Consider the following 27183-nt stretch of genomic DNA (forward strand, 5'->3'; position numbering starts at 1 on the left):
CAAAGAACAGTGTTTGACAAGTTACTTTAAAGAAATAACTAGTTGGAGTTACTCACTACTTATTGTAACTGAGTGGGTAACTGAATTACTCTATAGCAGGGGTCTCAGACAAATTTCCTCTGGGGTCTGGGTGAAATGGGGCCGGATTAGATATTCCACAAGAAAAGTTCAGATTAAAACATTCCACTATTTTCAAATAAATTGTACACAAAATCACAATTATAAATTAAAAATACTTAAGAATTAACATGATGATAAATAAATTAGATATAAATTAATTTATAACTGGTGTGGGCTCACTTACGTTTAAATTTCTTATTGAAACGGGGGCCTCAAACTATCATCTTGATGGCCGCAATTGGCCACCTGGGTGCAGGTTTGAGACCTCTGCTCAATAGTAAAAGTGACTAGTTACCAGCGAAAGTACCTATTAACTTTAAAAAGAAGTATGTCAAAGAATTTGACATTTTCTGGGCATATACGAATGACCGCATTTAAAGCTATTTCATGTCCCAAATGGCTCTTCAGGTTGTTTTTGTCACTTTAATCCCTACAATTATCATGTAACATTATGCCGGGAATGACTTTTAAAAAGGGAAATAATAAAGAGATAAAATGGAGAAAAAAGAAAAAAAAAATTCAATAAAAAAACCCGATTGAAGCTCAACACGTCTTTACACTTGATGCCCACCCCTAGCGCCCCTGTTTTGTATAATTCTCTTAAAAATTATCGTATTTTGTGCTGCTCAAAGTCTCCAGCCTCTTATGTTCTGCGTTTCGGCATTAGTGGCTCTTCCAAAATTCATAACGAAAAGTGCTGAGTCAACTTTTTGGGGCATTTGCACATCTAGGGTAACCTCCTAACTGCCTTCAGGAGATTGTGGTATTTTCTTAGGTTCAGAGCTCTGGAGGTGCAGAGCGCCCAGAGTGTCTGGCTGCTTATATTTTTCTCATTTCACTTAAAGTGATTTAGGGTTATTCAACACTGCGTAGGAGTGTCACTTCCCATTTGTGAACTTCACATTACACTTTGTGGTTAACATAAACACTATTGCTGTGATTCAATACAGCTAAACTGAGGACTAATATCTGTTGATGACAACAAAGCCTTGGAATTGGGTAGTTAAATAGATGTTCGACACAACCACTGTTTGAAATACTCTGACATTAATACACCAAACCCTCCACAGACTCCTCCGCTTTGCCGCACGTGACATACGCTGGGTTGTTCACATTTTTTTATTTTTTTATCTGCCGTTTTTTTTTATTATCCTGTCCTGTATCAAGGAAAAAATGAGTTTTTAAAATGCTAGGGGCTCGTTACGCCCATGTCTTTAATTATTGCCGAGGTATTGGATTTACGAATCTCTTATCGGCAAAATACATTTTAAAAATCAATACATTAGTGAGTCTTGAGAATGTTTTCAAACCAAAGCGCTCTGCAACTCAAAAGGTAAAATGTAAAATTTGCTCTAAAAAGTTGCGACGTTCATTTGTACAATTTGTCCTGGATATAATTGTCTATCATACGGGAGTGAAAGGAGTCGGGGAGGGATTTGACGAATTCGTTCTTGTCGAGCGACACTCCCCCTGGTAAATCTGACCTGAGATCAGCACTACGCGCCTTGCAGCTCCCAAAACACTAGACACACTCAAACACTTGCTGCAAAAAATCAGATCTGGGATCAGTGTGTGACTCCTGCACGTTAACTTCCCGTTCCTCAACTGCGGCCAACCTGAGGAGCAATTCAGACGAAAAGGGTGTCGACCAGCGGACGCCCACCACTACCACAGCGCTTGAATTACATACTTTTTCCACTTTTTCTTGGCAGAAATATATTTTTCTTTTCGTTTTGGGGACGACTTCCTGTCCAAGGTAAGTTAAACAGATAAACAAATTTGTGTTTGAAGCGATTTTAACTCCTTGAGCAAATACATCTCTAATCTCCATCTTGGGAGCGTCTTTAAACGCAGCTGGCATATTGTCGCTTATTAGCGCTTATCCGTTTTATGAAACACTCTGTTTCGTGTTTAAAACAGTTCAAAAATATCTAACAAATTACATCACATTGTAAAAACGCCTCGCGGAATTCGCGGATATTAGTGATGTAACATTGAGTGGTTTTACACCAAGTTACGAACATGTCATGTCACTTTCAGTGTTAAAAAGTAATCATTCATACTTACTCGCTACTTTTTCCCGAAAAGTAACTGATCTAACCAGGGAAAGTAACTATTTCCGTTACTTTAAAAATGGTATGTCAAAAGAACTTGAAATTTTCTGAATAATATTCCAGTAGGTTGAATAGAGAAGAACAGACAGGCAGTTGTCATGTTTATTTCACCTCACCAGTAACAGATTTATCCTTCACTTGGAAGCAAGACAATAAAAAAAACAATAAACATCATAAAGAATAACAAATCAAAAGTAAACAATATAAAGTGAGTTTAATCAATGAAATCTAACTCTCAGAACCTGCGACAACTTGTCAAGTAGACATAGCCTACTGTACTTTAAGTATTTTGTTCACATCCAAAGTCAAATGTTAAAGAATATAAATTGAGTTTCACTCTTTAGAATGAATCACAATCTCCAGTCAGACACTGCTCAAGTAGACTTATGCTACTGTACTTCCAGTATTTTCACACAACAAAAGAAAACCAATATATACTGCGCTTAACACTGCATATTGACAAACACAAAAGAAAAACGAGTCAACCAGCTGTTGATTGGTGGGAAGCCGGTTCTATTTGTCCACTTCTATGAGGCGGCTCACAGAGCCGTTTTTTTTCCGAGAACAACGCCAGTCGGTGTGCTGTCAAATATAGGGCTCTGATTATTTGTGCGCTTTTTTTCTGCGCTTTCGTAAATACTATCTAGCTATATGGTAGTCGCAGCATGGCAGCAGAGTGGTTAGCACGGGTTGAAATCTGGCTACCAGCCATTCTGTGCGGACTTTGCATTTTCTCCCGTGCTTGTGTGGGTTGCCTCCCACATTAAAAAAAAAAACATGCACGTCACGTTGATTGGCCGGTTCAAATTGTGCCTAGATGTGAATGAGCAAGTGAGTTGTCTGTCTCTGTGTGCCCTGCCACTGGCTGGCAACCAGTAGAGGATGTCCCCTGCCGACTGCTCGAGATGGGTTCCGGCACCCCTGAACCTTCTGAGGATAAGCGATGCAGAAAATGGATGGGTGGATATATGGTAGTCGCTATTTTGAATGGTGACATTATCCGAAAAGACGTGCCGTAAACAACTCGGGGAGAGCGGAAAACCACAGCGCTGAAAAAGGCGTCCGATTTGCAGGGGCTAACTGCTGTAGGCATTCTGCAGCAAAGTAAAGCAACACTTTTGACCGTAACGGCATTGTAACAGTGGAAAAAAATATTATTTAGATTACCCTGTGGCCGAAAAGATAAAGCAGTTACGTAACGGCATATTTATTACGGCGTTATTTCCAAAATTGAAGATAGTTCATGTATTTTTTCCTAGTATTCAAATAAATGTTTGTTTTTTACTAAATTAAAGTTCTTTTGGTACAAGTAGGTACTAAATATAACTAAATGTCGCCTTAAAAAACAAGTCTATAACCTTTTTTTAAGCCGAGATCTACTTTATGTTACTAATTCGCGCAAAGTTATATGCATTTCTAAAATAAAAACTTATCATTTTAATACCATGTTGTTACCATGTTATTACTATTGGAAATAGGGTCAAATGGACTCAACCGCTAAAAAAAATAATTTCAATAGAAAATCACAACGACCCAGCACTGGTGAGCTATTTTTACAACAGGTCCGCGGGGTCCTCACTTGTCCATCGGTAGCAACCTGGCACCCGCGGGGAACACATTAGACAACCCAACCTGTGGATGCAATGTAGCCTTTATATTTCTTTGCTTGTGCAACCTTGAGAGCTTGCAAACTAACAGTTGAGACATTCCATATCCATTTTGTCTTCAAATCACTTGAATATCTTCCTTTCGATTTGTAGGAAATCCTTAAGATTGTTTTTTTTCTTCAGGCATAGTTTATTGCAAAAATAATTTTACAAATAAAACCCAAAATAAAAACTGCACACTTTTACCTTATATTCTGTGCTCACGTTTGCCCCATTGATTTTGTTGTTACTGAATATGCCATATGGCCTCCCCACGCGCTGCCTACAGTACCAATCAAAGTGACCACGTGATTTCAGTTATTTATTTTATAGATGTAAATACGGCTTGAATGAAAATAAGGTAAAAAAAAATATCAGAATATCAGTAGGAAGAAATTGCATGTTCTTGTACTCGGTTCTTAGTTGTATTTTGTCGGTAGATATAAACATGCCAGCCTTGCGGACTTGTGTTTAGGGCTTCAACTAATAATTGTTTTCATCATCGATGAATCGGTTGATGATTTTTCTTTTTCAATCTTTCAGATTTATTGAAATGAAATGATCTGCATTTATATAAATACATTTTTAATTTCCTTTTCATTATCCATAGATTGAAGTTTTGATTATTGGCTCATAAATCATATGATACAACAACTGTTGCCCAGGCTTTTAATGATCGTTTTAAAGAAATGTCATCGATTAGTTGATGCAACCCTACTTGTGTTCATTATTGTGTTGCTGGTGGAATGAGGATTAAATGTTTTTTTCTGGAGGGGAGGCGAAACTCCCGTAAGTAGAGTAGACATTGTAATCTATAGTCTGTTTTCAAAAAGTAGCAGAGTAGCGCATCATGTTGTAACGACCGCTCTGTTCCAATATTGTTATGAATAATGCGTTACAGTACTCGTAACTGAAGAAAGTAATTGTGTTCCATCACTGGTTGAAGGTCATTTTTAACAGACATAAATGCTGTTTGCAGTAGTGTGTGTGGATTTGTGTGAGCGGGCCAGTTGATCAATAGATAGATAGATAGATAGATAGATACTTTATTCATCCCCGTAGGGAAATTCACACTTCCAGCAGTCTACCCTGTTGTTTATTAACAGATGAACATGATGCCCTAGGGGTGCTTGTAGCGAAGTGGATGACGTCACGCCAGTCCAAAAATTCGACATCCCTGCGGCAGATAGAAAACTTTTCTTTGTGAAAATCCAGGGATACACCACCTCGTGTTAGCAAGTCCACCTCCTCTCCGATTCTCCCCGGCTTTCGTGTCTCTGTTTAGCGGCGTTGAAGCCGGATTGCTCCGGGTAGCTCCGGGTGGCTACACGTTAGCGTCCGGAATGCTAAACGTGAGCCACGTTTCCGCAAAACACAGCAACTGCGCTCCCTGTGCGCTTCGATGTAAGGTGATGAAGGCAGTGGTGATAACATTTAAAGGGTTTTTCATGGCAGGTGCCAATTACTAGTATTAGGAGACTGATAACTGATATTTTGAGCCAATATTTGTTTCTTTTAAAAGCTTGAAAATTGGCGCGAGGCATTTTTAATAGTAAGTACATGTGCTTGAAATCCTTGAAAATGTTTGAATTTTAATGTCAGTAAAATGATTGACTCTTGGGTGTAGTGTTTGAAAACGCTTGAAATGATTTCCATTGGCATATTTCCTGGCAGTCTGACCCGAAGAAACCTTTTTTTTAATGTAAGTAAAAATGACGCCGATGGTGGCTCCAGTCCTCATTATCAAGTTGTCATGTGAAGCATTATTGCCACCTACTGTTGCATTAAAAAGGACAGGTTTATCAGACTAGTCATGGACAAGAAGCGGCTCTTTCGGCTAAGCTCATTTAGAACTGGCTTTTTGCTTTTAAAAGGCTCCTCAGATGTTTTGTTTTTTAGTGGCATAAATATTAATGAAACATTATGCATTAAAATATCTATTAATTAGATGGATGGATAGATAGATACTTTATTCATCCCCGAAAGGAAATTCACATTTCCAGCAGCATCCCTGAGCTGAGAACAGTACAATAATACAGCCAAAAGAATACAATATACAAATACCCAGTGTGACGTGCAAATGCCCACTGTAGCGTGTTATATAGAGTAACTAAATAGTGCTACACAGAATACATAACTAAATAGTGCTACACAGAATACATATTGCAGTAAGATTCGGTAATATCCAATGTAGGTGGTGTGGTTTAATGTGGGCCTTTACTCTGCCGGGTGGAGTTAAAGAGCCTCATGGCATGAGGAAGAAAAGATCTTTTCAGTCTGTCCGTAGTATAAGACAGTGACAGCAGTCTGTCGCTGAAATTAGTAATATAAGGGTATCCCCGCCAAACAAATGAAATACAAATTAAAATATTTACAGATGTAAAATATTAACACTTCAGTGCTATAAATAAATGATGAAATGCAACAAAAAGAACTGTTTACCATTCTATTTTAACCAATTCAGACACAGATCTTCTGAAAAACATGCAAAAAATATATAAATTACCTGTAACACGAGTAGAATAAAAATCACAAGATCAGCTGTATCTAATTGATTGAATGCACTCTGCTTCGGAACAATGAATACCTCAAAAATGAGTCTACATTTGGGGGATTGATCTACTTTTTTCACATAGAGTAATTTCTTTCTTTGTTATTACCCAAGACCTACAGAGCCTTTTCCATGTTTGTAAATAAGTGTGACGTTTTGAAGCTAAAATAAAATTACTACATTTTGTGCAGGCTTGGGGAGTAACGGAATACATGGAACGGCAAAAATGATGTTGGCAAGCTGTTTGGATTTATTTTTACATTTTGTTTCTGTCGCATTTTATGTTAGTTTTACCGGAGATCAAAGAGATCAAAGCCAGGAGAGAAAGCTTACCACGTGTTGTGAGTCATAATTTTATACATATTTAGTTTCTTTTGTCTTTTATGAGCATATTTGGTATTGGAGTAATCCAAAAGTAATTGAAAGTAATCAAGTTAAAGTAACGCTACCCAACTCTAAAGATAGCAACTTTATTTTAGTCATTAAAGTCAAGAACAAACAAATACATTTTTTGATCTGCGTTGGATTATTAAAACGTTAACCTTAAAATTGTGGAAAAGTTCTTGAATTTGGCCTGGAAAAAGTTGTAAGAATCCTGTAACAGACATAAATGCTGTTTGCAGTAGTGTGTTTGGGTATGTGTGAAAGGGCCAGCTGATACCAGCTCAGTAGCCTAGATGGTAAGGCGCCCGCTTTGAGACTGGGAGGTCGGTGGTTCGCGCCCCGGCCGAGTCATTCCTAAGACTTAAAAAGTGGTCGGCGGCGCCCTCTGTTGGCTGCGGCTGCATCGGCTCGCTACAACGGGTCAGGTGCAATCGACATTTCGTTCTGTGTACATTGTTACACAGAATGACAATACAAGGAAATTATTATTATTATTATTATTATTATTAAAGCAGTGTTGTGTGAAAGGGCCAGCTGATTAAAGCAGTGTTGATAACATTATGGTTCTATGTAACATGAGAACTGCGCTAAACAGATGTTAAAGGGACATCGCTTTAACCAGCCCAACCATGCCCCACTTTGCATCAACAACAAGGCTGTGGAGGTTGTCAGCAGTATCAAGTTCCTAGGGGTGCACATTACAAACAAACTCACCTGGTCCGTGAACACTGCATCACTGGTTAAGAGGGCACAGCAGCGCCTGTACTTCCTGCGGAGGATGAGGAGAGCCCACCTGCCCCCACCCTCCCTCATTACATTCTACAGGGGCACCATAGAGAGTATCCTGACCAGCTGTATCTCTGTGTGGTGTGGAGGCTGCAGCGCTACCGACTGGGGTAGTGTGAGGAGGGTAACGAGGACAGCAGAGAAAATAATCGGGACTACACTTCCCTCCATTCAGGACATTGGCCAGAAGCACTGCCTATCCCATGCTAAAAACATTACCGGGGACCCCTCTCACCCCCATCATGGACTGTTCACTCTGCTAGCCTCTGGGAAGAGGTACTGCAGTGTGCGGTGCAGGACCACCAGGCTCCGCAATAGTCTAGTCCCCCTGGCCATTAGACTGTTAAATGGTCAATCTAACATATAGTTGACTTAAATCTAAACGGCTGCTAATCTGACTTTTTGCACTACTGGCAGTTTTTTTTTATAGCTTGCCACTCCTTGCACATTGCTCTCTGCACTATTGTAATTACAGCGTTATTGTTACAGTGTTAATGTTACTGTGTACCTGACTTGTTAACCTGACTGCCCATTTTGCACATCTGGTTAGCTACTCTTCTTGCACTATCGGCACTATGGTAAAATACTATACGTAGCCAAAATACAATACAACATTATTTATATCTGTACATTCAAGGAAACTGTGGGGGTCAGATGCATCGACATTTCGTTCTGTATACACGTGTACTAGAATGACAATAAAGTAGATCTGAATCTGAATCTGAATCTTCATATTCAGCACTGCTTAGCAGTAAAACACTTCATCAATTTGAAAAAAATAATATTGATTTGAATAATGGGCAAAAATACATGAACTAACATTCAAAGGTACATCTTTAATGCTCGTAGGTCAAGAAATTTGTATTTATTTTACATAGCATGAGGCTCACCTGAGGGAGCTAACATGAGGGAGCCCTCTTACTGCTAAGGGTACCCCTGAAAAACACACTTCTGACAGTCCTTTTTATTTTGTAAAATTCCCAAAACCACCCCCAAAAATGTCATAACTGTGTGGTTGAATAAATGTAGTTGAAAAAGTCTCGAATCAGAGGTCTTTTCTTATTTGCTTGGCTCAATCATTAACCAAAGTTATCATTGAAAGATCAAGTTTATTCATCCAAGATTGTTGAAACTAAGTGTATTCGTGCGCCCGTTAATGTGTGTATGTTCCATTGCCTGTGCATGCGATTCTGGTGCAGACTAGTGTCCTTTATTCCTACCTACCCATATACTGAATGTCACAAAAGTGAGTACACCCCACACATTCATGAAGAGATTCCAGTATAATGTTTAAAAGCACATAGCTGAATAAACATCGCTTTGACACAATGAAAAGAAGTATGTAAATAAAGGCCATGGCATAATGGAAGAAAGATTCATTTATTTGACTCAGATGGTGGCAACCAGGTGAGGAGTTCAAACACGTTTCTGTCGGGCCTAAAGCCAGGCATGGTGTTAGGAATGTCGTAGTTTGGGGCCACATGAGTGCAACTGGAATTGGGGAGTTGCATTTCTTTAAGGGAAACCAATTTAAACATATTCTGTGAAAAACTGGAACAGAGACTTAGACCCTCCCTCCAGAAACTGGGTCACAGGGCAATGTTCCAGCCTGACAGTGACCCCAAATACCCTTGTAAGATGACCAAGGTTTTTCCAAAGGGGTTAAGGGTAAAGTCAAGTCAAGTCATTTTTATTTGTATAGCCCTTAATCACAAAGAGGTTGCAGATCGGATCTCAGGGGGAAGAGCATTCCACAACACCGGTGCCCGGATGAAGAACGCTCTCAAACCTGCGGAACACTTCTTGGCTCTTGGGATCACCAGAAGACCGGCGCTCTCAGAACGAAAGCTTCGGGCCGGAACATAGGGGGAAATCAGATCTGAAAGATATGAGGGGGAAAGTCCATGTATGATTTTGTATAATAATAAGAGAACCTTGAAATCACATCTTAGGCTAACAGTGAGCCAATGCAGGTTAGCCAAAATTGGGGTGATGTGATCGGACTTTTTTGTCCTAGTTAAAAGCCTCGCTGTGGCATTTTGTACCAGCTGACTGGCCAAGCATGTCTTCAGATCTAAATCCAATAGACCAACTTTGAGGCATCTTCAAGCGGAAGGTGGAAAAGCACAAGATCTTGAATATCCCACAGCTTAGTCATGTTGTCATAAAGGAGTGGAAGAGCATTCCTGTGGCAATTTATGAAGCTATAATGAAATTCATGGCCAGGAGGATTAAGGTGCTTCTGCCAAATCTTATGGACCACACAAAATATTGAACTTCAGGAACTTTTACTTTAGGGTCTACCCACTTTTCTGACAAGGGGTTTAGCTACTAATAGCTATATTTGGATTTTTTGAGGGGAAAAAATAAATTTACACTGCTGTATAAGCTTTAAACAGACTACTATACATTGTGTCAACGTGATGTTTCTTCAGTGTTGTTCAATAAACATAATAATGAAATGTTTGCAAAAATGTGAGAGGTGTACTCACTTATGTTACATACCGTATGTACATAACTGCGCAACTTGGTTTGTTATGTCTTGGCTTTGACTCTTGGTCAGGTACTTACTCATTTTGATTAACATTGAGCCTAAAGACTTGAACTTATCTTGTTTGTTTGGGTCATAAACTTAAAACTTTGACTCAGACTTGCCCTTCAAATCTGCAGGGCCTATTTTGTGGTTTTAATTGACATTGCACATTTGCAATCCTAAAGTGAAATAATATTTTTGTGTGTTGTGCGACATATGTTCGGCCTATGATAGCCATTGCTGGCTAAGGTCCCCCAAGCAATTGCATAATCTGAAGCCGCACATCTGATTACGTTGAAGCGTGAAGATGGTTTCCAGCTATAAGTTGAAAAGTAGACTAAAAGATGAATACTCTGTAGCCATCTAAAGCAATGTTTTGGTTGTGGTCCTTTTCCATGGTGCTCAGGGGCTCAGATTGGCGCTAAGGTTTACCTTTCAACAGTAAGCCTCTAACATACAAGTCTGTAACATACAATTATAGTGAAGGCACTGTAATAAGGCTGGATTTATTGTTTCGATGATCATGGACATTCAGGTGTCAGTTTCACTCTTTTATCATTACAAAACAAGTATCAGGATTTTTCTGTTTTGACGTCTGTCATAGTGTGTACATTGGTTACTGAAAAACCGTAATTAGTTACGGTTACTAGTTACTTCAAACGTCATTCCGTTATTAACCTTAGTAACCTGAAACTTTCGTATGTGGAGACATTCTTAAGTAGAGGTACCACTGTATATACTATACCCCCTAAAATAGCTTTAGAATAGCCACACAATACAAGAAATAGGAAAAATAATGTGTACGCCAACCTGTTGAAGCAGTGAACCCTTTAAATTTCTTGGCTTGGCAATCTCAAGAGCTTGGAAACGAACACTTAGCCAAGACACCCCATATTCATTTTGCCTTGGGCTTAAAAGATCTTCTTCTCTGTTTCTTGGTACTGTCCAAAACGTCTTTTTTTTTCATCCCCGCGTCGTTTATTGTAAAAATTATTTTACAAATAAAAACACCAAAATTGGGCACACTTTTACCATAAATTCATAATTTCACATTAGTTGGTTGTTCCTGTGTAAGCCGCACCCATACAACCATGCGCTGCCATTTACTACCAAACAGCCAAATATGACAACCTGATTTTAACAGTTTATTTTGTTGTTCTAAATTTGGCTTGTATGCAAGTATCTACAGGAGGGAGACTATCTCCATGAGGAGGAATTCAAAGTTCTCGTATATTGTGCTTGAGACAGCGCTGCCATAAACTTAATGCTACTTTGTAGGTAAATATAAACATGCCCACCATTGTGTTGCAGGTGGATCGAGGGTTGAATGTGACTGGTGTAGGAGTGTTCAGCAACCAGAGGACACTGTATTTCATAAACTGCATTTAATAAGTAGCAGAGTAAGACAGCAACACACCATGTAGTAACGTCAGTAGTTACAAAACTCTATTACAGTACTCATTACAGAGAAAAGTCGTTGCGTTCCAGGAACGCTGTTGGTGAACATCAGGAGGACACAATGCTTGCACTATTATATAGTGTGACTCACTGCCTCCGTATGCTCCACTCCCTTTTCCCGCTTTTCCTTTATCCTACGACACTATCCCTACTTTCTTCCTTTCACAACTGCTCCTTGTTCATACAAACTTGCTCTCCCACACCCATGCATGCACACACACACATGCACATAACAGTCCAATTTTAAAGCGGGTCGCTAAGGTGACGAAAAAATGCCAATCAACAATGTGACTTGGGAAATTGTACACGTTCCATTCAGCATAGGAACCATGAACATTTAAAACGATGTCAGTTGTGTGAAATTTATTTTTTGAGAGTCAAAAAGCTCATCTTGTATGATTAGCCTTGACCGCTTGTTGTGAGTGACAGGGGATGGGCATCTGTTTACATTCAGGATCTATCTGAAATCTACCCCAACATTTGGACTGTCCTCAGGATTGCACTCACTGTGGCTTAAGCAGAGAGAAGTTTTTCAAAACTGAATAAAGTCTTACCTGAGGTCAACCATGTTTCAGGCATGGCTCACTCGCCTTGCTGTCATCAGTATTAATCATAAAATAGGGGAGCAGATTGCTTATGACAATATAATCGATGATTTTACATTAAGGAAAACCAGAAAGGTTAGGTTTTAGTTTTTCTTTTCAGAATGTTGTCTTTAGTGCGTTTTGGATGGGGTCTCCCCCGGGTAGTGATTAAGTGTAGAACTGCCCCTGTATGTCAGGTCAATGGCGCCAGCTGCTCAAGAACAGTAAGCAAAGAACAACGGATGAAAGCCAAATTTGTCTTTCTAGGTGTGAAAAGCACAGTCCGCCACTGTTATAATGCTCTTTTTGTTTTCTTTTATGCCTAGTTTCAAAACATTTTCATTTTTACCCCCTTAAAAATGTTTAAAGTTGAATCATGTAATTTATTTCTATATCTACATCCATATCTTGGAGGCTTTAACTGCATTTGTATGTGCTTTGTCTCATCATTGGGTATGTATCACATGTTTTCACTTCTACTTTATTTTAGTTGTTTTGATTTAAAAAGTGTTTCACACGACAGACGGGGGCTACCAATAGAGGTAGACTGCTTATCGGGCGGGCCGATTGTCGGCACCGATATTGATGAATTTGACTGATATCGGTATTAGCATTTTTATTTATTTGACTGGGCGATTATTCATGCTTGCTAAAACAGCCGAGCTCTCTCCTTCACTCCTACTCCACTACATCTCGAGCTACTGAAAAAAGCTTTTTACGACTCCAAACACTGCAAACAGCGGCAACTTTTCATTTATTTATAGGTGAAAAACAGAGAGCTATTTACATTTTTGTGTACCTTTTTATAGTAGTTTTTGATGAGCCTAGTTTGAATTCCTGCACTGTTTTTGGTTTAAGTGAAAGATTAGTCATGTTAGTTGTGTTGAAATTCTAATTTACTGTAAAAGGGCCTCTAGTAGCGTGTGTGTGTGTGTGTGTGTGTGTGTGTGTGTGTGTGTGTGTGTGTGTGTGTGTGTGTAAAAGCTGATTAGATCTGAGTATATATGGGAGGGAGAATATCAGTAGGGAGAAATTACATTCTCTTATACTCTGTTCTTTAGATGATGCCACTGTAACTGTATTTTTTAGTATTTGTAGGTAGATATAAACACAACCACCAATCGCATCCGGCAGATTTTGGATTGCATGTGACTACATGAGTGAAGCTGAATTGTTCAGGAGTCAGAGAACATTGTAATTTATTATCGTCATTTAACGAGTAACACAGTAACGCTCCATAAGTAATGACAGTTGAGTTACTGAGTTTTATAAATAACGCATTACAGTAGTTTTTTCAGAGAAAAGTAATTGCATTATAGGAGCACGTTCCTTTGTAAAGCGTTAGATCCAACTGTGCAAATGAGTAGCAAGGCACTATGACTTCTGACCCACTCACCCTATGTACTTTCTTCAGTTTTCTCCCTGAGCCACCTCTTTTCTCCCTTCCCGTCTTGTTTCGCTCTCAGTCTCCTCTTTCCTCATCGCGATCCCCCATGTGTGCACTCTCTCATTTTCCAAGGTAAAGTGTCCAATTGATGTTGTTGGCTTCTTTCCTGAGCTGCAAATTCCTGCTGCCTACTCGTGGGTTGCTGTGGTGAAGCACCAAGGGAGATGCACTTGCCCTGCTCATCCCTTTTTTACGGCTGTTCTCAAATACCAAGAGCAGAGCTATTCTCTCACCATCTTTATTTCAACATTATAGTCTTCCCAACACTCTTTCACTAAGGCTGCAACTAAAGACTATTTCAATAGTCGACTAGTCACCAACTTTTGGATACGATTTGTCAAATAATCAGTTTTTTGTTTCCCACTAGTCATCATATACAAGGTAACAGTAATCGAAAGTCAATAGCTTTACATTCATTTTGTCTCATATTTAGCATAGAATGTATTTAATTTTATGGCAAAATACATTAACACAAGAAATATGGGTGGGATGAAAAATAAATATTTTATTGAGCATTTTGCAAATTTGTACAAAAATTTAATAAAACACACTACCTAAAACCAATTAAGCAAAGCGCTCAGTCAGAAGAGACATATATCCATAAATGAACCTATGTCCATTTTTTTTATCCTTGTAAACCAACAGCCCTATTGGCAACAGTAGAACAGTAAATAAAACGAACATTATGTGCATCTTATGAAGTACATTGAGTGGCCAACTGCAAAGTTTGTGACAAAAGAACATAATGATTCTCAACTGTTTGAAACCAAACAGTTTGAACATCTGACATGTGTCCTTTTAAATGTTTTAACAACGGATTTTTGTCCTTTGGAATCCATGCTTGATTTTTTTTGTATTATGATTGTCAGGCACATTCCGGCATAAGGCTCAAGCTCTCTTTTATAGCAAAACAAATGCGTATAAAATGTAAAATGCATGTCATCAAAAACATATTTGCTTGAATCTTACTTAAACCTTCTCTCAGTTAGACAGACGCCGTCGACTAATGGTTGCAACCTTATCTTTCACACATGACTTTTTTACAATAGAGAAAGACATACAGCATAAATCCATGTTAAGGTGTATTTTACAAATACTTTTCTTGAATGGAATGACAGAGGGAACTAAAAGTGAGAGCATGTTTACAAATGTTATCTTAGAAGCTGAAATATGTTAGTATTTGAGAGTTACAAGTAAACGGGCCTGGACCTGTTTACTTAAGAGAGCACTTAGTGGAAAATTCTTGCCATGGAAAATCACAGCAGTGATGTTGATGATAATTGCGTTACCTTCTCCTGTGTTGTCATCGTTACGTAAGCACAGAGCATCTCTGGGGCTGGGATCTCATCACCTTGGTCTCAAAACAGCTTCGATAAATACATTCATTATGAAGACTTTTGAAAATAGGATAATAGGTGTGTGGATGTGTCTGTGTGAAAGAGATCAGCCATGGACCCAAATATAAAAAGAGAAAATAACTGCACGGAAATCAAACGTTAACTGTGTTAATGTGATTTTATTTACTTTTCAAAAGATTGCTATTTTATTTACTATTTCTATTTCTATTGTTTTTTTGGCCAGATAAGGGGCACATAAGGCAACTTTATTGTTATTTTTTTCCAATCCTTGAAATAAAAATGACATACAAAATTGTATTTCTCAATTGTGTTCAACAGAACCTGCTGCTCGCTACTATGACATGCGTTGGAGAAATTTGCAGGATGCTCATTAAAAGACCAGACGCATATTACTTTGTTCTGGTGTAGTTTTTGTTTGTTTGTAAACTTGCTTGAGGACACGTTGGTAGATCATATCATCTGCGAAGGTAACTTGCATACAGACAAAGTACTGACAAACGACAGATCTGCTATTGTAGCAGGTATAACTTAAACAGAGTTAATTGGATATTACAAAATCAAAATTGTACACCTGGAAGAAGGAACTCATCCATGTTTCCATTATATGTAACGCTTATCCTCATTAGGGTCGCGTAGATGCTGGAGCCCATTCCAGCTATCATTGGGCAGTGGGCAGGAGACAATCTGAACCAGTTGCCAGCCAGTCGCAGGGCACACAGAGACAGACAACCACTCACACTCCTTAATACCGGGGGACAATTTGTAGTCACCAATTAAACTCCCTTGCATGTTTTTGGAATGTGGGCGGAACCCAGAGTACCCGGAGGAACCCCACAGAGGCACGGGGATAACATGCATACTCCGCACAGGAAGGCCGGTCGCTGGATTTGAACCCATGACCTAGAAACTGCTGCAGACACGCTAACCGAAAAAAGGAACATGTCAAACATAAGAAATACAGACTAGAATTTAAAATGAATTATAATCCACATATGTATACAATATACTATCCATATATTTGCCCTAATCACATGAAAATACAAAAAACATACAAATGTACAAATAATTTACCTGCATGCCACAAGGGTAAATCAAAATGATTCCCAGGTGTAAATACAGTCATTTTGCTTGGATAAAGAAAATTGAACTTTTCATTCACTTAAAGTCTGTGGCATACACTTCATTAGTGAATTGGATATTAGAGAAACAAGTGTATACCTGAAAAAGCAACTCTTCAAGCATATAAAACAGCCCAAACATTTTTGGAGTGCAGTGGTTGGCACATTCGCCTAACGGGTGGAAACAGTTTTTGGCCTGGAGATGGTTACCACCAGTCTGTACTTGCTCAGGACACACCACAGGAAATGATGCCCCTACCACCCTAGTGTTTAAAGGGTACACCCATTCAGCCAGCCAGCAATAATCTACATAGGAATACTATGTTTTCTATGCATATATTCGCTCCAATCACATGATCGTTTGCCCCTCTGTAAATGATTGTTGATAAAATTGTGCTGTATATACACATCTGTGCTTGTTTTTTAGGTAACATCAGAAACCATGACGATGTCAAGGATCTCTGTTTTGGTGTTTATGACAAGTGAGTAAAATAACCCAACTATATCTAATCCAAGATGACATAAGTGTACACCGTATTCACTGGAAGAAATCAAGAGTGACCCGGCGCATTCCCAGGAAAGAAACAGTAGTAACCTGATTTCTGGAATGTATAAGCAAAATGAGCATTAAGTCACCCCAGGGTTCGGAACCTGTCTGACCTAAAGAGACATAATAGCGAAATATTTATATTTTTTATTTATTTATTTGTTTTTATTCATCTTTTATTTTTTGAAAGAGAGCCATACCATACATTTCAGGAAAAAAACGCTCTTCATACAAAATTTAAATGTTCAGAGTGTGACTGTGTGACGTTAGATGATTTGATTAAGCTTGTGAAATATCAACAAATATACTTTTAAGTTGTCTCCCTCTGATATTTGCATAAGAGGCTCATTTTGATCTTCATTGTTTCATAAATAATGGTTTAGAGTTCTTTTGGAAAAAAAAATCTAAGAAAATACTGCAAATGAGGATACTTTGCTGCAGACGGCGCTAGGCAGAGAGCAGTGCTCTGTGTTTATAGCTCTGCCGACGCCTACCGCTCACCCAATCCAATTACTCTGTGTGCTAGGTTGCCGTTTTTGGGCGTTTAAAGCTTTTTCTGCTGGTTTTCATCATAAAGTGTCTCAACAGCTGGAGCCCATCCCAGCAATCATCGGGCAGTGGGCAGGGGACACCCTGAACTGGTTGCCAGCCAATCGCAGGGCAAGCTTTTGTACTGTGTAAATATATTTTGTAAATCAGGGGCGTGCCACATTGGGCAGGGGGTTAGTAATTAAGTCAAAAGTCCAATAGTATGCTCTCATAGCTCTATGACTCAAGAAGGTTCCAACCCCATAGTGTAAATTAAGCTTTTGATGGTTTGTTTTAATATTTCAACTGCTTTTATTTGAAGAGAATTTCTTCAGTTTACTTTTTAGAAAATCCTCACTTTTATTAGTTTTGCCGAAGACAGTGTATGTTCAAAACCATCAGATTGTATCTTATGTGTTTGCCCTGTTTTTCACAGCCGTCTCCTTGGTGTTTGCTGAAGAACTGAATCGTAAGTCACCTGACTTCTTGTGTATATTCACTTCTCATTTTAGTTTATTTTGGAACATAATATAGATATAGAATATAGTTGTAACAGCTGGCGATGACAAATGTCCAGTACTTGCATGCACTCTCATAATATTTTCACAATATTGCATCACTTCTACAACAATTAAAGTTAACAGAGGGAATAGCCAAGCAATATTACCTCTTCCCTAGTTTTAGTAAACTGACTAAGAGTCCAATCTTAATAGTTTTCAATTTCCAAATTAAGTGAACTGTATAGTGAGAACGTACTATTGTGAAAATACTTTAAGGTGTCAGAACATAAGTTTTTTATCAATTATACATACACTACTTTCTTTCATTGAATTATGTATTAAACTCCATTATTACCAAACCTCTATAGAGCCTTTTCTGTATTTGTAAACTGGTCTGACATATTGAAGCTGTGTGTGCATTGTTAAAGCAGAACGACAGAATTTATGTCAGGTTATAGGAGCCAATTGACACAAAAATATTGTAGATCATAGATAGGAACAGCTCAAAATAGCACAAAGTATATGCTAGCAGCAAGATGGTAACTTAATAAACGTCATTAAAGGCACCAAAATAAAATGTTCTTTTGATCGGCTCTGGTTTCTTTCCTTAAAGGTACTGGGGAAAAAAAATGGCCTTGAAAGTGTTTGAAAGAGGCTTGAATATGAAAAAGGTGTATGAACTCTGCCAGCTGGGAATATACTAATGGACAGCTAACAGTGGCTAACCGGGAGCAAACAAAACAGGAGGCCCCTCGAAAGCTCCGACGTTAACGGGGACCTAGCCTCATAATAGTATACCAACTGCGACACACAGTGAACAAAATGCATAGAGGACAGGCACAGACCCGTTGCCAGACATCCTTCTCAAGGGGGGGCGTATCAAATGCTGGGGACAGGGGGGCACAATAATTATTACCCCAACAAAAAACAGCTTTGATTTCTAGTGGGAGGTCACAAGGCCTTAGTAGGGTAGCGACACAAGACCCATAGCGACGGGTGTGGATAGGCACATATAAAAATATCAAATAATTAATAATTACATCATTATTATTAATATATTATTAAAGTAATAATTATTAGTTGTGATGTGATACCTATTGAGAAGTACTTTAGCATATACATTGGTAGATTGTTGGCAGTGTTGGAGGCCTACGCTCAATTACTCGTTTGATACAAATGTGCATTTTAATCTTAAAATTATAACCTCTTCATAGAGCATTCTTGTTTAAAACAAAAAAAAGTTCACAAAATAATCTTAAGGAAATAAACATTGTTATTTAATTTTAAAAAATTGTAAAAATGAAAAACCTTTTTGCCATATTGCTTATCCTTTGATACACTTTGTTTATTTATTTATTTACCTGATTCTCATACCAACTTTTTTTTCTATCTCTACAGCCGAAGATGACGAATTCACTTTCGGTAAATCCTTTTTTTCTGTGTTAATACTGCATATGCTGCAATTTGACATGAATGCTTTCTCTCCTTATTTCTGCCCTAGGAAACAATTCGAATGTATTCAATGACATCAGATTTGTAGTGGAATATATGCTTATTAAATCAGCTTATAAAAACTCTGATCAACAGACTACCACAGACTGCGTGTGGGCGGTCTTATTCTGGCAGCTGTCCTTTGTCTTATTGGAATCACCATCCTGCTAAGTAAGATGCAAAACACACATGCACTTTACTCATTACTTTTGTACGGGTAACAACAGTAATAAAAATATGTACTTTTTGTAACAATTTGCCTGAAACGGGCATGTCCAAAGTCCGGCCCGGGGAATAGTTGCGGCCAGTGATCGAATTTTACTGACCTGCTACCTATCTCCGTAAATGATATGGGGTCCGCCAGTAATGTTAACCGCTGTATAACTTGAATTTGTACAAACAAAAAAAAACGTCACCAGATAATGGCAGTAGTAGCCCTTGGCCACCTTGCCCTTGGCTTTCTGTGAGAATACAAGCCCATCCAATTTCCCAAATGGCGACTGTACATAAAAAAAAGTTGACTCTGAGGGACCGTCGCTTCCAGGAGAAGTGAAAATTTGAGTACCGTACATTTACAACCTAAGGGCGCAGCGTGTTACAAGGCGCAGTTTCCGGAGCTGGTTGTATTTCTGTATTCAACACTACACAGGGCACACTGCACGACAAGTAGCGTGTGCCTTTTGCTGTGGCCGTCTTACAACAGCACAGACAAGTGTTCGTATTTAAAAATACAGCAGGAGCAAATCTGAGCTTGGTTGGGGTTTATTTAAGTGATGCAAAGTAAAACTCACTGATAAAAACTTCGTTTTTCAGCTTCCTCCACTTGCGAATCATCAATTTACTAATATTCCACTCTCTCGCGGCTTCTTGGTTTCCATGTTTTCAACACACCATGGCTGGCAAAAACATGGAGATTCATTCAATAGAGGGAAAATGAGGTTTTGGATTTGATAATATTTGGGCGGACAACTCTGTTCAGCCTCCGGTAAGATAATAACTTCAAATTATAGATTCACTATGGCTTTAGCTTCTGTCAGTACTTCTGCAAACAACTGACACATTGCGTGTGACATCACATCTCTTCTGTGAAGGGGGAAGCTTTTCGGGTCTAAACAAGAGACACTTAAAACTCACAGAGGATCGCATACAAGTCACATTTAGTTGGAAATGTAAACAATCTCACTCGTTTTCTGAAAAGCTTAGACACCCCTGGCCTAGAAATATTTCAGACTAGACTTTTTGTTTGTGACTCAAACTGACACCTAAGCAGTTTGAGATGACTGTAAAAGGCTGTTGCCCAAATCTCTAGGTTTGATTCAAGTTTGAATTTCATGGCCTTTGGCTTCAAATTGTGTTTAGAGCAGTGGTTTCAAACGTGCAGCCTATGGGCCACATGCTGCCCACAGGAGGATAGTTTGAGGCTCCCGTCGTAACATAAAAATGTAATTTTACGTGCAGTCCAGCCGTATTCTTGGTTCTTGGTATTCAGCTTCGGCGCAAAGAGAGAAGGGAGTGCCTTGCGCAGTGTGCAGAGATCCGCCCACCTCACCCAATCAAATTGCTGATTATTTGGGCTATTAACAGTTTGTTCTGTGGGTTTCATCGTAAAGTATCTCAAAGTAAACATACTGTATTTCCTCCCCAATCTTTTTCAATTTGTAAACCTTTTTGATAAGCGCCAAGGAGCCACTTGGCAGCGCTAGAGAGGCACATGCGGCCCCCGAGTCGCGGGTTGCCGACTCGTACCTTGCAGTTTTTTGTTTGTGGGGTCCCATGTTGCAGTATCTTTCAAAAGATTCTAATATATTTGAGTATAAAAAAAACTCTATCATCAGTCAAATCTTGCGCTGTTTTTTCCGGGCACAGGTGGCCACTGCAGGTGCAAGTTCAAACGGGACAAAAGGTAATATATTGAATCACACATGCTAATACAATTGAAATTCAAAATATTGAAGGTCTCTGCTCATCTTTTTTCAGAAGGAGGAGGGCAGGAAGCAACACTCAGGCAATGCTTGCCGACCAAGGTAAATTATGCTCAGTTAGCAGACCACACAGTTCATATGGGTGCTTGAAACCCTTGAAAATGCTTGAATTTTAATGTTGTGTTTTCAAGGTAAAAAAAAATGTAAATTAAAACAAGTAAAACAAAAGCTAAAGATCAATAGTCTGTAAGATTGAAAGATTGATGCACACAAAACAATCAATATCATTAAAATTGGTCCAAATTTGGCTCATTTGTCTCCTGTTTAAACACAGAGTACTTTCTGGCTTACTGGCAGCCCACTGACACAAATAGATTTTGAACATAGATAGGAACATTTGAAAATAGCATAAACACACTACGTGCTAGCAGATATCGACTTAATTGTAGTCACTAGTGTCAACAGAAAAAAAACGTTCTTTTGATCGGCGCTGGATTTCTTCCTTAGAAGACTGGAAAATTGAAAAAAGAAAAATTGGCCTTGAAAAATCTTAGAAACTTCTTGAATTTGGCCATGAAAAGGGGGCGCGAACCCTGAATATGTCCACATGTGCTCTTAATACAAAACACCGCAGTGACGTCTGGAAATATTTATGACGCCCTTTGAGATAAATTACCCCATGTTTTTGCCAACATTATTCACCTGATACATAGCAGGAGCAAAACGGGAGATTTGACACTATGGTGCGCTAATCAATATTTACAACATACTCAAGATTTTCCACCATCAACTGAAGTCCTCAATTCATACATGTGAATTGAACAGTTGTGGAAATTATCCATCAAAAACGCTACAATTCTCTTTCCGTAAGATCAGCGTCAATGTAAGTTTGCTGAAGTTTCCTTTAATCCTCAAGGAACGAGGACACGTCATTGCAATTTCAGAATCAGAATTACCTTTATTCTCATTGTTTTTCTACAATTAGATTACAGTAGTTTTCCAGTGGTATTTTTTTTTTTACAATAAACAGACTGATGGAGGAAAAAATGTATAAATAATGTGTTCACCACTAGTACAATGTATTTACATCTGAAATAAGAACATACACAACCGGGATATTGTACTTAAAAAGGGTGAAATTGCACTAAAAATTGTAACAGTCATCAAAACGACTGAAAAATCTTCCATTGCTCGAAGTTATGCAAATGCAGTCAAGTGTAAATAAGTAAACAGTTTAATCTAAAACCTTTAATTGTGCCATAATAAATGAAGAACTTTTCTGCAATAAAATACTTCTTCTGCATAACTGTTTTAGAATTAAGTCAAGAGCATCTAAAGTAAAACTGTACATGACCTTGATATTGCACTTAAAAGTGTAGACAGTCAACATGACAACTAAAAAAGTCTTCCATTGCACAAAGTTATGTAAATGAAGTGTAAATAACTAAACAGTACAATGTAAAACCCAACAGTTCAATATATATAAAGTTTTGGTCCATTACCGCTTCAACTACCAATGAAAACAACACAATAAGATGACTTTTCACATCTTTGTTGCATTCTGGCTCTATTCTCCATAGTATGGTGGCTCTGGCGCTGTTGTCTACAAGTATGGGGCTCACATTGTTCTCACCGCAGCCCTCATTCGCGTTTTACGTGATGGAGGTTTACCAAGCTGCTTTGTGTACGTGTACAACTCTGACCGTAACGTCATTGATGCACAGGCAGACAAAGGCTGAAAAGGGACTACTGTTTAGCCAATCAGAATGCAGAACACAATGCATGATGATTTTGCAAAAAGTAAACCACAATACAGCCCTGCGACTGGCTGGCAACCAGTTCAGGGTGTCCCCTGCCCACTCCCCGAAGATAGCTGGGATGGGCTCCAGCACTCCCGCGACCCTGCTGAGGATAAGCGGTGCAGATAATGAATGAATGGATGAAAGGATAAACCACGATACAGCAAGGTATTACTCTATACTTTTTGCAAAATATCTTTAGAATGTCCCAAAAGCCAGCTTCTGTAGCCGGGGATTGGTGAACAAAAGACCTCTGCCTTGGCTGCCACCCGGCTCTCCATGCACCCAGCCTGTCCTACAAGTGGTGAGGATCAGTACCTCCAAGTCCGAAACCTTGGTTTTCAGCCAGAAAAGGTTGGCATGCCTTTTTCGGGTTTGGGATAACCAACGTGGAGCAGTCTTGCTCACGAGCGAGGGTAGGATGGAACGGGAGATCGACTGACTGAGATCGGCGCAGCGTCTGCAGTTATGCGGATCCTGTACCAGTTTGTTGTGGTGAAGAAGGAACTGAGCCAAAAGGCAAAGCTCTCCATTTACTGCTCGATCGATGTTGCTACCCTCACTTATGGTCGAGAACTGTGGTCATAACTGAAATAACAAGATCCCGGATACGAGCGGCTGAAATGAGTTAGGTGAGAAGTTCGTCATCCGGGACAGACTCAGTGTGAAATCGCGGCTCCTTCGCGTTGTGAGCAGCTAGCTGAGACATCAAGTAAGCATGCCTCCTGGACACCTCCGCCCTGGGTATGTCCCAACGACAGGAGACCCCGGAGAAGATTCAGGACACACTGGAGAGACTACGTCTCTAGACTGGCCTTGGAATGCCTAGAGGTCCCGTCGGATGAGCTGGATGAAGTGCCTCGGGATAGGGAGATCTGGGCTTCCCTGCTAAGGCTGCTATGCCCGCGACAGGACCCCGAATAAGATAATGGATAGATGGATTTTTAGAACATACAGTCAATAAACATACAATTCTTGGATCGTAAATGTTGATCAGTGTTTTTCCTGGAATACTCTTTGCTGGCCCAATAGCACTCCACTATATATTCCTAAGCCATTTGTGAGTTAGAACTTGCCATTATTGTTCAAATGTTGACATTTTTTATCAGCCTGCCAAAGTCTAAAGTTGTATTTACTCTGTCTATCGGTTTGGTTGCCAGACGAATCATGTCGTACGAGTTGATGCAATGTAGGAAGAAGCTTAATATTGCCTAGCAATGATTCAGGGTTCGTACGGGTGCTTGAAGTCCCTGAAAATTTTTGAATTTTAATGTTTAAGGTTGCTTACATTTCGGGTGAAGTGCTTGAAAATGCTTGAAATTATTGCAATTGCCATGTTTCTTGCCAGTCTGACCCTATAGACCACGCAATAAATGAAGACGAATTAATGCGTGAAAATGACTCCAACACGCCTGCTCTCAGTCAAATGACTGATGACTAGCTTTGGCATGTGAAGCGCCATCGCCCTCTATTGGCCGCACCCAAAAGGGCAGCTCTATTTCATATTATTTATTCATCTATTTCATTTCTTTTGACTCAGCTCCTTTACTGCTTGTCTTTTTTTGAAGAATATGTTATCAATAATATTAGAACAATATGCATCCAACTATCTAGTAATAGATGTTTTGCAGGGGATCAATATCATTAAAATCTGTCCAAATTTGGCTCATTTTTCTGCTTATTACACATAAAGTACTCTATTCCTTTTTTTTTGTCTTCCGTATTGAACTCAATTATTACCCAACACCTTTATGCCCTTTCCGTGTTTGTTGACAGGTGTGATACCAGCTCAGTAGCCTAGATGGTAGTGTGCCCGCTTTGAGACTGGGAGGTCGCTGGTTCGCGCCTCGACCGAGACATACCTAATTGGTATAATGGCGGCGCCCTCTGGCTGCGGCTGCATCGACTCGCTACAACGGGTCAGATGTATCGACATTTCGTTCTGTGTACATTGTTACAAAGAATGACAATACAAAGGAAATTATTATTATTAATTATTATGTAGCCAAGCTAGGCACACATTGTTGAAGCAGAGTGGCAGAATTCATGTCAGTTTAGCAGCCCATTGACACAAAAACATCATAGATAGTAGATCGGAACAGCTCAAAATGGCACAAAGTATGTGTTAGCAGCAAGATAGACTGTATTTTAGTCATATAAAGTCAACAGCAAAATAACTTAATTGATCGGCGCTGTATTTGTCCCTTCGAATGTACTGGGAAAAATTGGCCTCGAAAGTGCTTGAATTTGACAGTGAAAAAGGTCTACGAAACCTGAATGATTAAGTCAAAATACCAACGTTGAGCAAACTTCAAAAAGGCAATGCATATGTGTGAAGTTGCAAAAAAGCCATTAGAAAACTGCTAAACAGCATGCTTTTTGTCTGCAGGTCGCGCTTGTGATTGTTAGACACCACGCCATCCTGTTGTTGGAGAGTCGGAAGCAGCGGCATTTGGGACCAGAGTGACGTAAATCCTATTGTTTAGGAAACTAACAAGCCGTTATACGATGAGGGCTTAGTGTCCTATTTTTATCCATTGCTCACAAACACGCTTGCTTTTAAAAAGTTGTGTGCACGCTCAATTGTTCCCCATCAATGTATTTAATAAAAAGTTGTTTTCTATGTACTTAACCCCTTAACTCAGACTGTTGAAAAACAAAGTGGTGTCTTCGCGATGTCACCAGTCACTGAAATATATCATGCCCCCTATCATTGAAAAGCTTAAACTTTAGGATTCAAGACGTGATGACCGTTTCAAGATGTAGTCATTACAGACACAACACGATCAGTATGAAAGAAGATACCTAAAAATTATAGAGCGGGCGTAGCTCACCATGCTTTCTTGGTCAGCTGATCTAGCATTCCCTGAAAATATGGACTCATTATATCCAGGACCGTCCAACCGTGTAAAATATTTACTCCAAAACAGATAATGCCGACAGGAAAAAAAATCCACCTAAAAGCATTCCTGCATCGTTTGAGGGTCCTTGTCATAATCACTTTGTTTTGCTTCATAATTCCCCTTTAAAAATAAACCAACTCGTCGGATGATTTCCAGTACTGCTGTTAGCCTCAGACATTTTGATTGATACCACTCTTGGCCAATTGCAGGCTTGTCTTTATGGTCCACAGCTCGCATTAGCCTAGTGCCTTTATTAACAACAGAATAATTTTAGCCATTAGTTACTCAATCAAAGGAGGTTTGACACATTGGTTAACCAAGGAAATCCTGGAATGAACGATACACAGATATACACTGTGTATTTAATTTAGACCACAAAATAAACGTGTGTAACGCCACTCATTCATTTTTATGCACCATTATTAGCGCAAATGGCACAATCATTGATGGACTTCTGGAATGAGGAAATCTTCATTTTAGTAAAAATAAATTTAAATAAATGACTTATTTGAGGTAAAGTGACTGTTAAACAATTTCCAAAAGAGTTCTTTATAATACTTGTCTATCAACACCACCACTATGTATTGTGTGTTTGGAAATGAGCTCCAAAAAAAAAATAACCACTTGCTGTAAAAAGGCGAACATATGTTTCATGAGTCAACTAGAAAAAGCATTTATTTAAATGAATCATTATCAATTTGTCATAGTCTTTCAATTTCCCTAAGTACCTTTTTTGATCAATGTGGTGGGTTTTCACTGTTCAGAGACGCAGTTCAATACAAGAATTGTTGAAATAAAAATAAGGAAAACTTGCTTCTTGTGTTTTTTTTCCTGATTTTTACTTTGGCAGCATCAGGTATGGTATAATTCCAAACATTGGTGTCAGGAAAATATTGGACAAACAAGCTGGCCCCTAATGTATTCAGCGCAATGTTCGATGTTGATGGTAGATAGATAGATAGATAGATAGATAGATAGATACTTTATTCATCCCCTAAGGGAAATTCACATTTCCAGCAGCATCCCTGAGCTGAGAACAATACAATAATAAAGCCAAAAGAATACAATATACAAATACCCAGTGTGACGTGCAAATGCCCACTTTAGCATGTTATATAGAGTAACTAAATAGTGCTACACAGAACACAAAATGCAGTAAGATTCGGTAATATCCAATGTAGGTGGTGTGGTTTAATGTGGGCCTTTACTCTGCCGGGTGGAGTTAAAGAGCCTCATGGCATGAGGAAGAAAAGATCTCTTCAGTCTGTCCGTGGTACAAGACAGTGACAGCAGTCTGTCACTGAAACTGCTCTTCTGTCCGGAGATAATGCTGTGAAGCGGATGCGATGGATTGTCCATGATTGACCTCAGCTTTTTCAGTGCCTGTCTCTCAG

At 39.1% G+C, this 27183-nt stretch overlaps 1 protein-coding gene across 1 annotated transcript; it reads left to right on the forward strand.

Moving 5' to 3' along the window:
• The first annotated feature begins 1596 nt into the window (after positions 1 to 1596).
• Positions 1597 to 26602, forward strand: fxyd3 (FXYD domain containing ion transport regulator 3). The gene is made up of 8 exons (XM_088326048.1): positions 1597 to 1876; positions 16527 to 16581; positions 17611 to 17643; positions 19073 to 19096; positions 19262 to 19336; positions 21032 to 21068; positions 21143 to 21189; positions 25276 to 26602. The coding sequence occupies exons 2-8, from the start codon at positions 16542 to 16544 to the stop codon at positions 25293 to 25295; spliced, it is 276 nt and encodes a 91-aa protein (XP_088182174.1). The 5' UTR covers positions 1597 to 1876; positions 16527 to 16541; the 3' UTR covers positions 25296 to 26602.
• The last annotated feature ends 581 nt before the right edge of the window (positions 26603 to 27183 follow it).

This window comes from Urocampus carinirostris, chromosome 2 (genome assembly GCF_059441175.1).
Source record: "Urocampus carinirostris isolate Australia breed hairy pipefish chromosome 2, RoL_Ucar_1.0, whole genome shotgun sequence".
Lineage (NCBI taxonomy): Eukaryota > Metazoa > Chordata > Actinopteri > Syngnathiformes > Syngnathidae > Urocampus > Urocampus carinirostris.

Excerpts from the sequence above, each read along its gene's own strand:
- fxyd3 (XM_088326048.1), top strand. The coding sequence starts at position 16,542 with ATGACGATGTCAAGGATCTCTGTTTTGGTGTTTATGACAA. Across the intron at positions 19,337-21,031 it reads TGGAATCACCATCCTGCTAA|GTGGCCACTGCAGGTGCAAG; the intron begins GTAAGATGCAAA and ends TTCCGGGCACAG. Across the intron at positions 21,190-25,275 it reads GGCAATGCTTGCCGACCAAG|GTCGCGCTTGTGATTGTTAG; the intron begins GTAAATTATGCT and ends TTTTGTCTGCAG.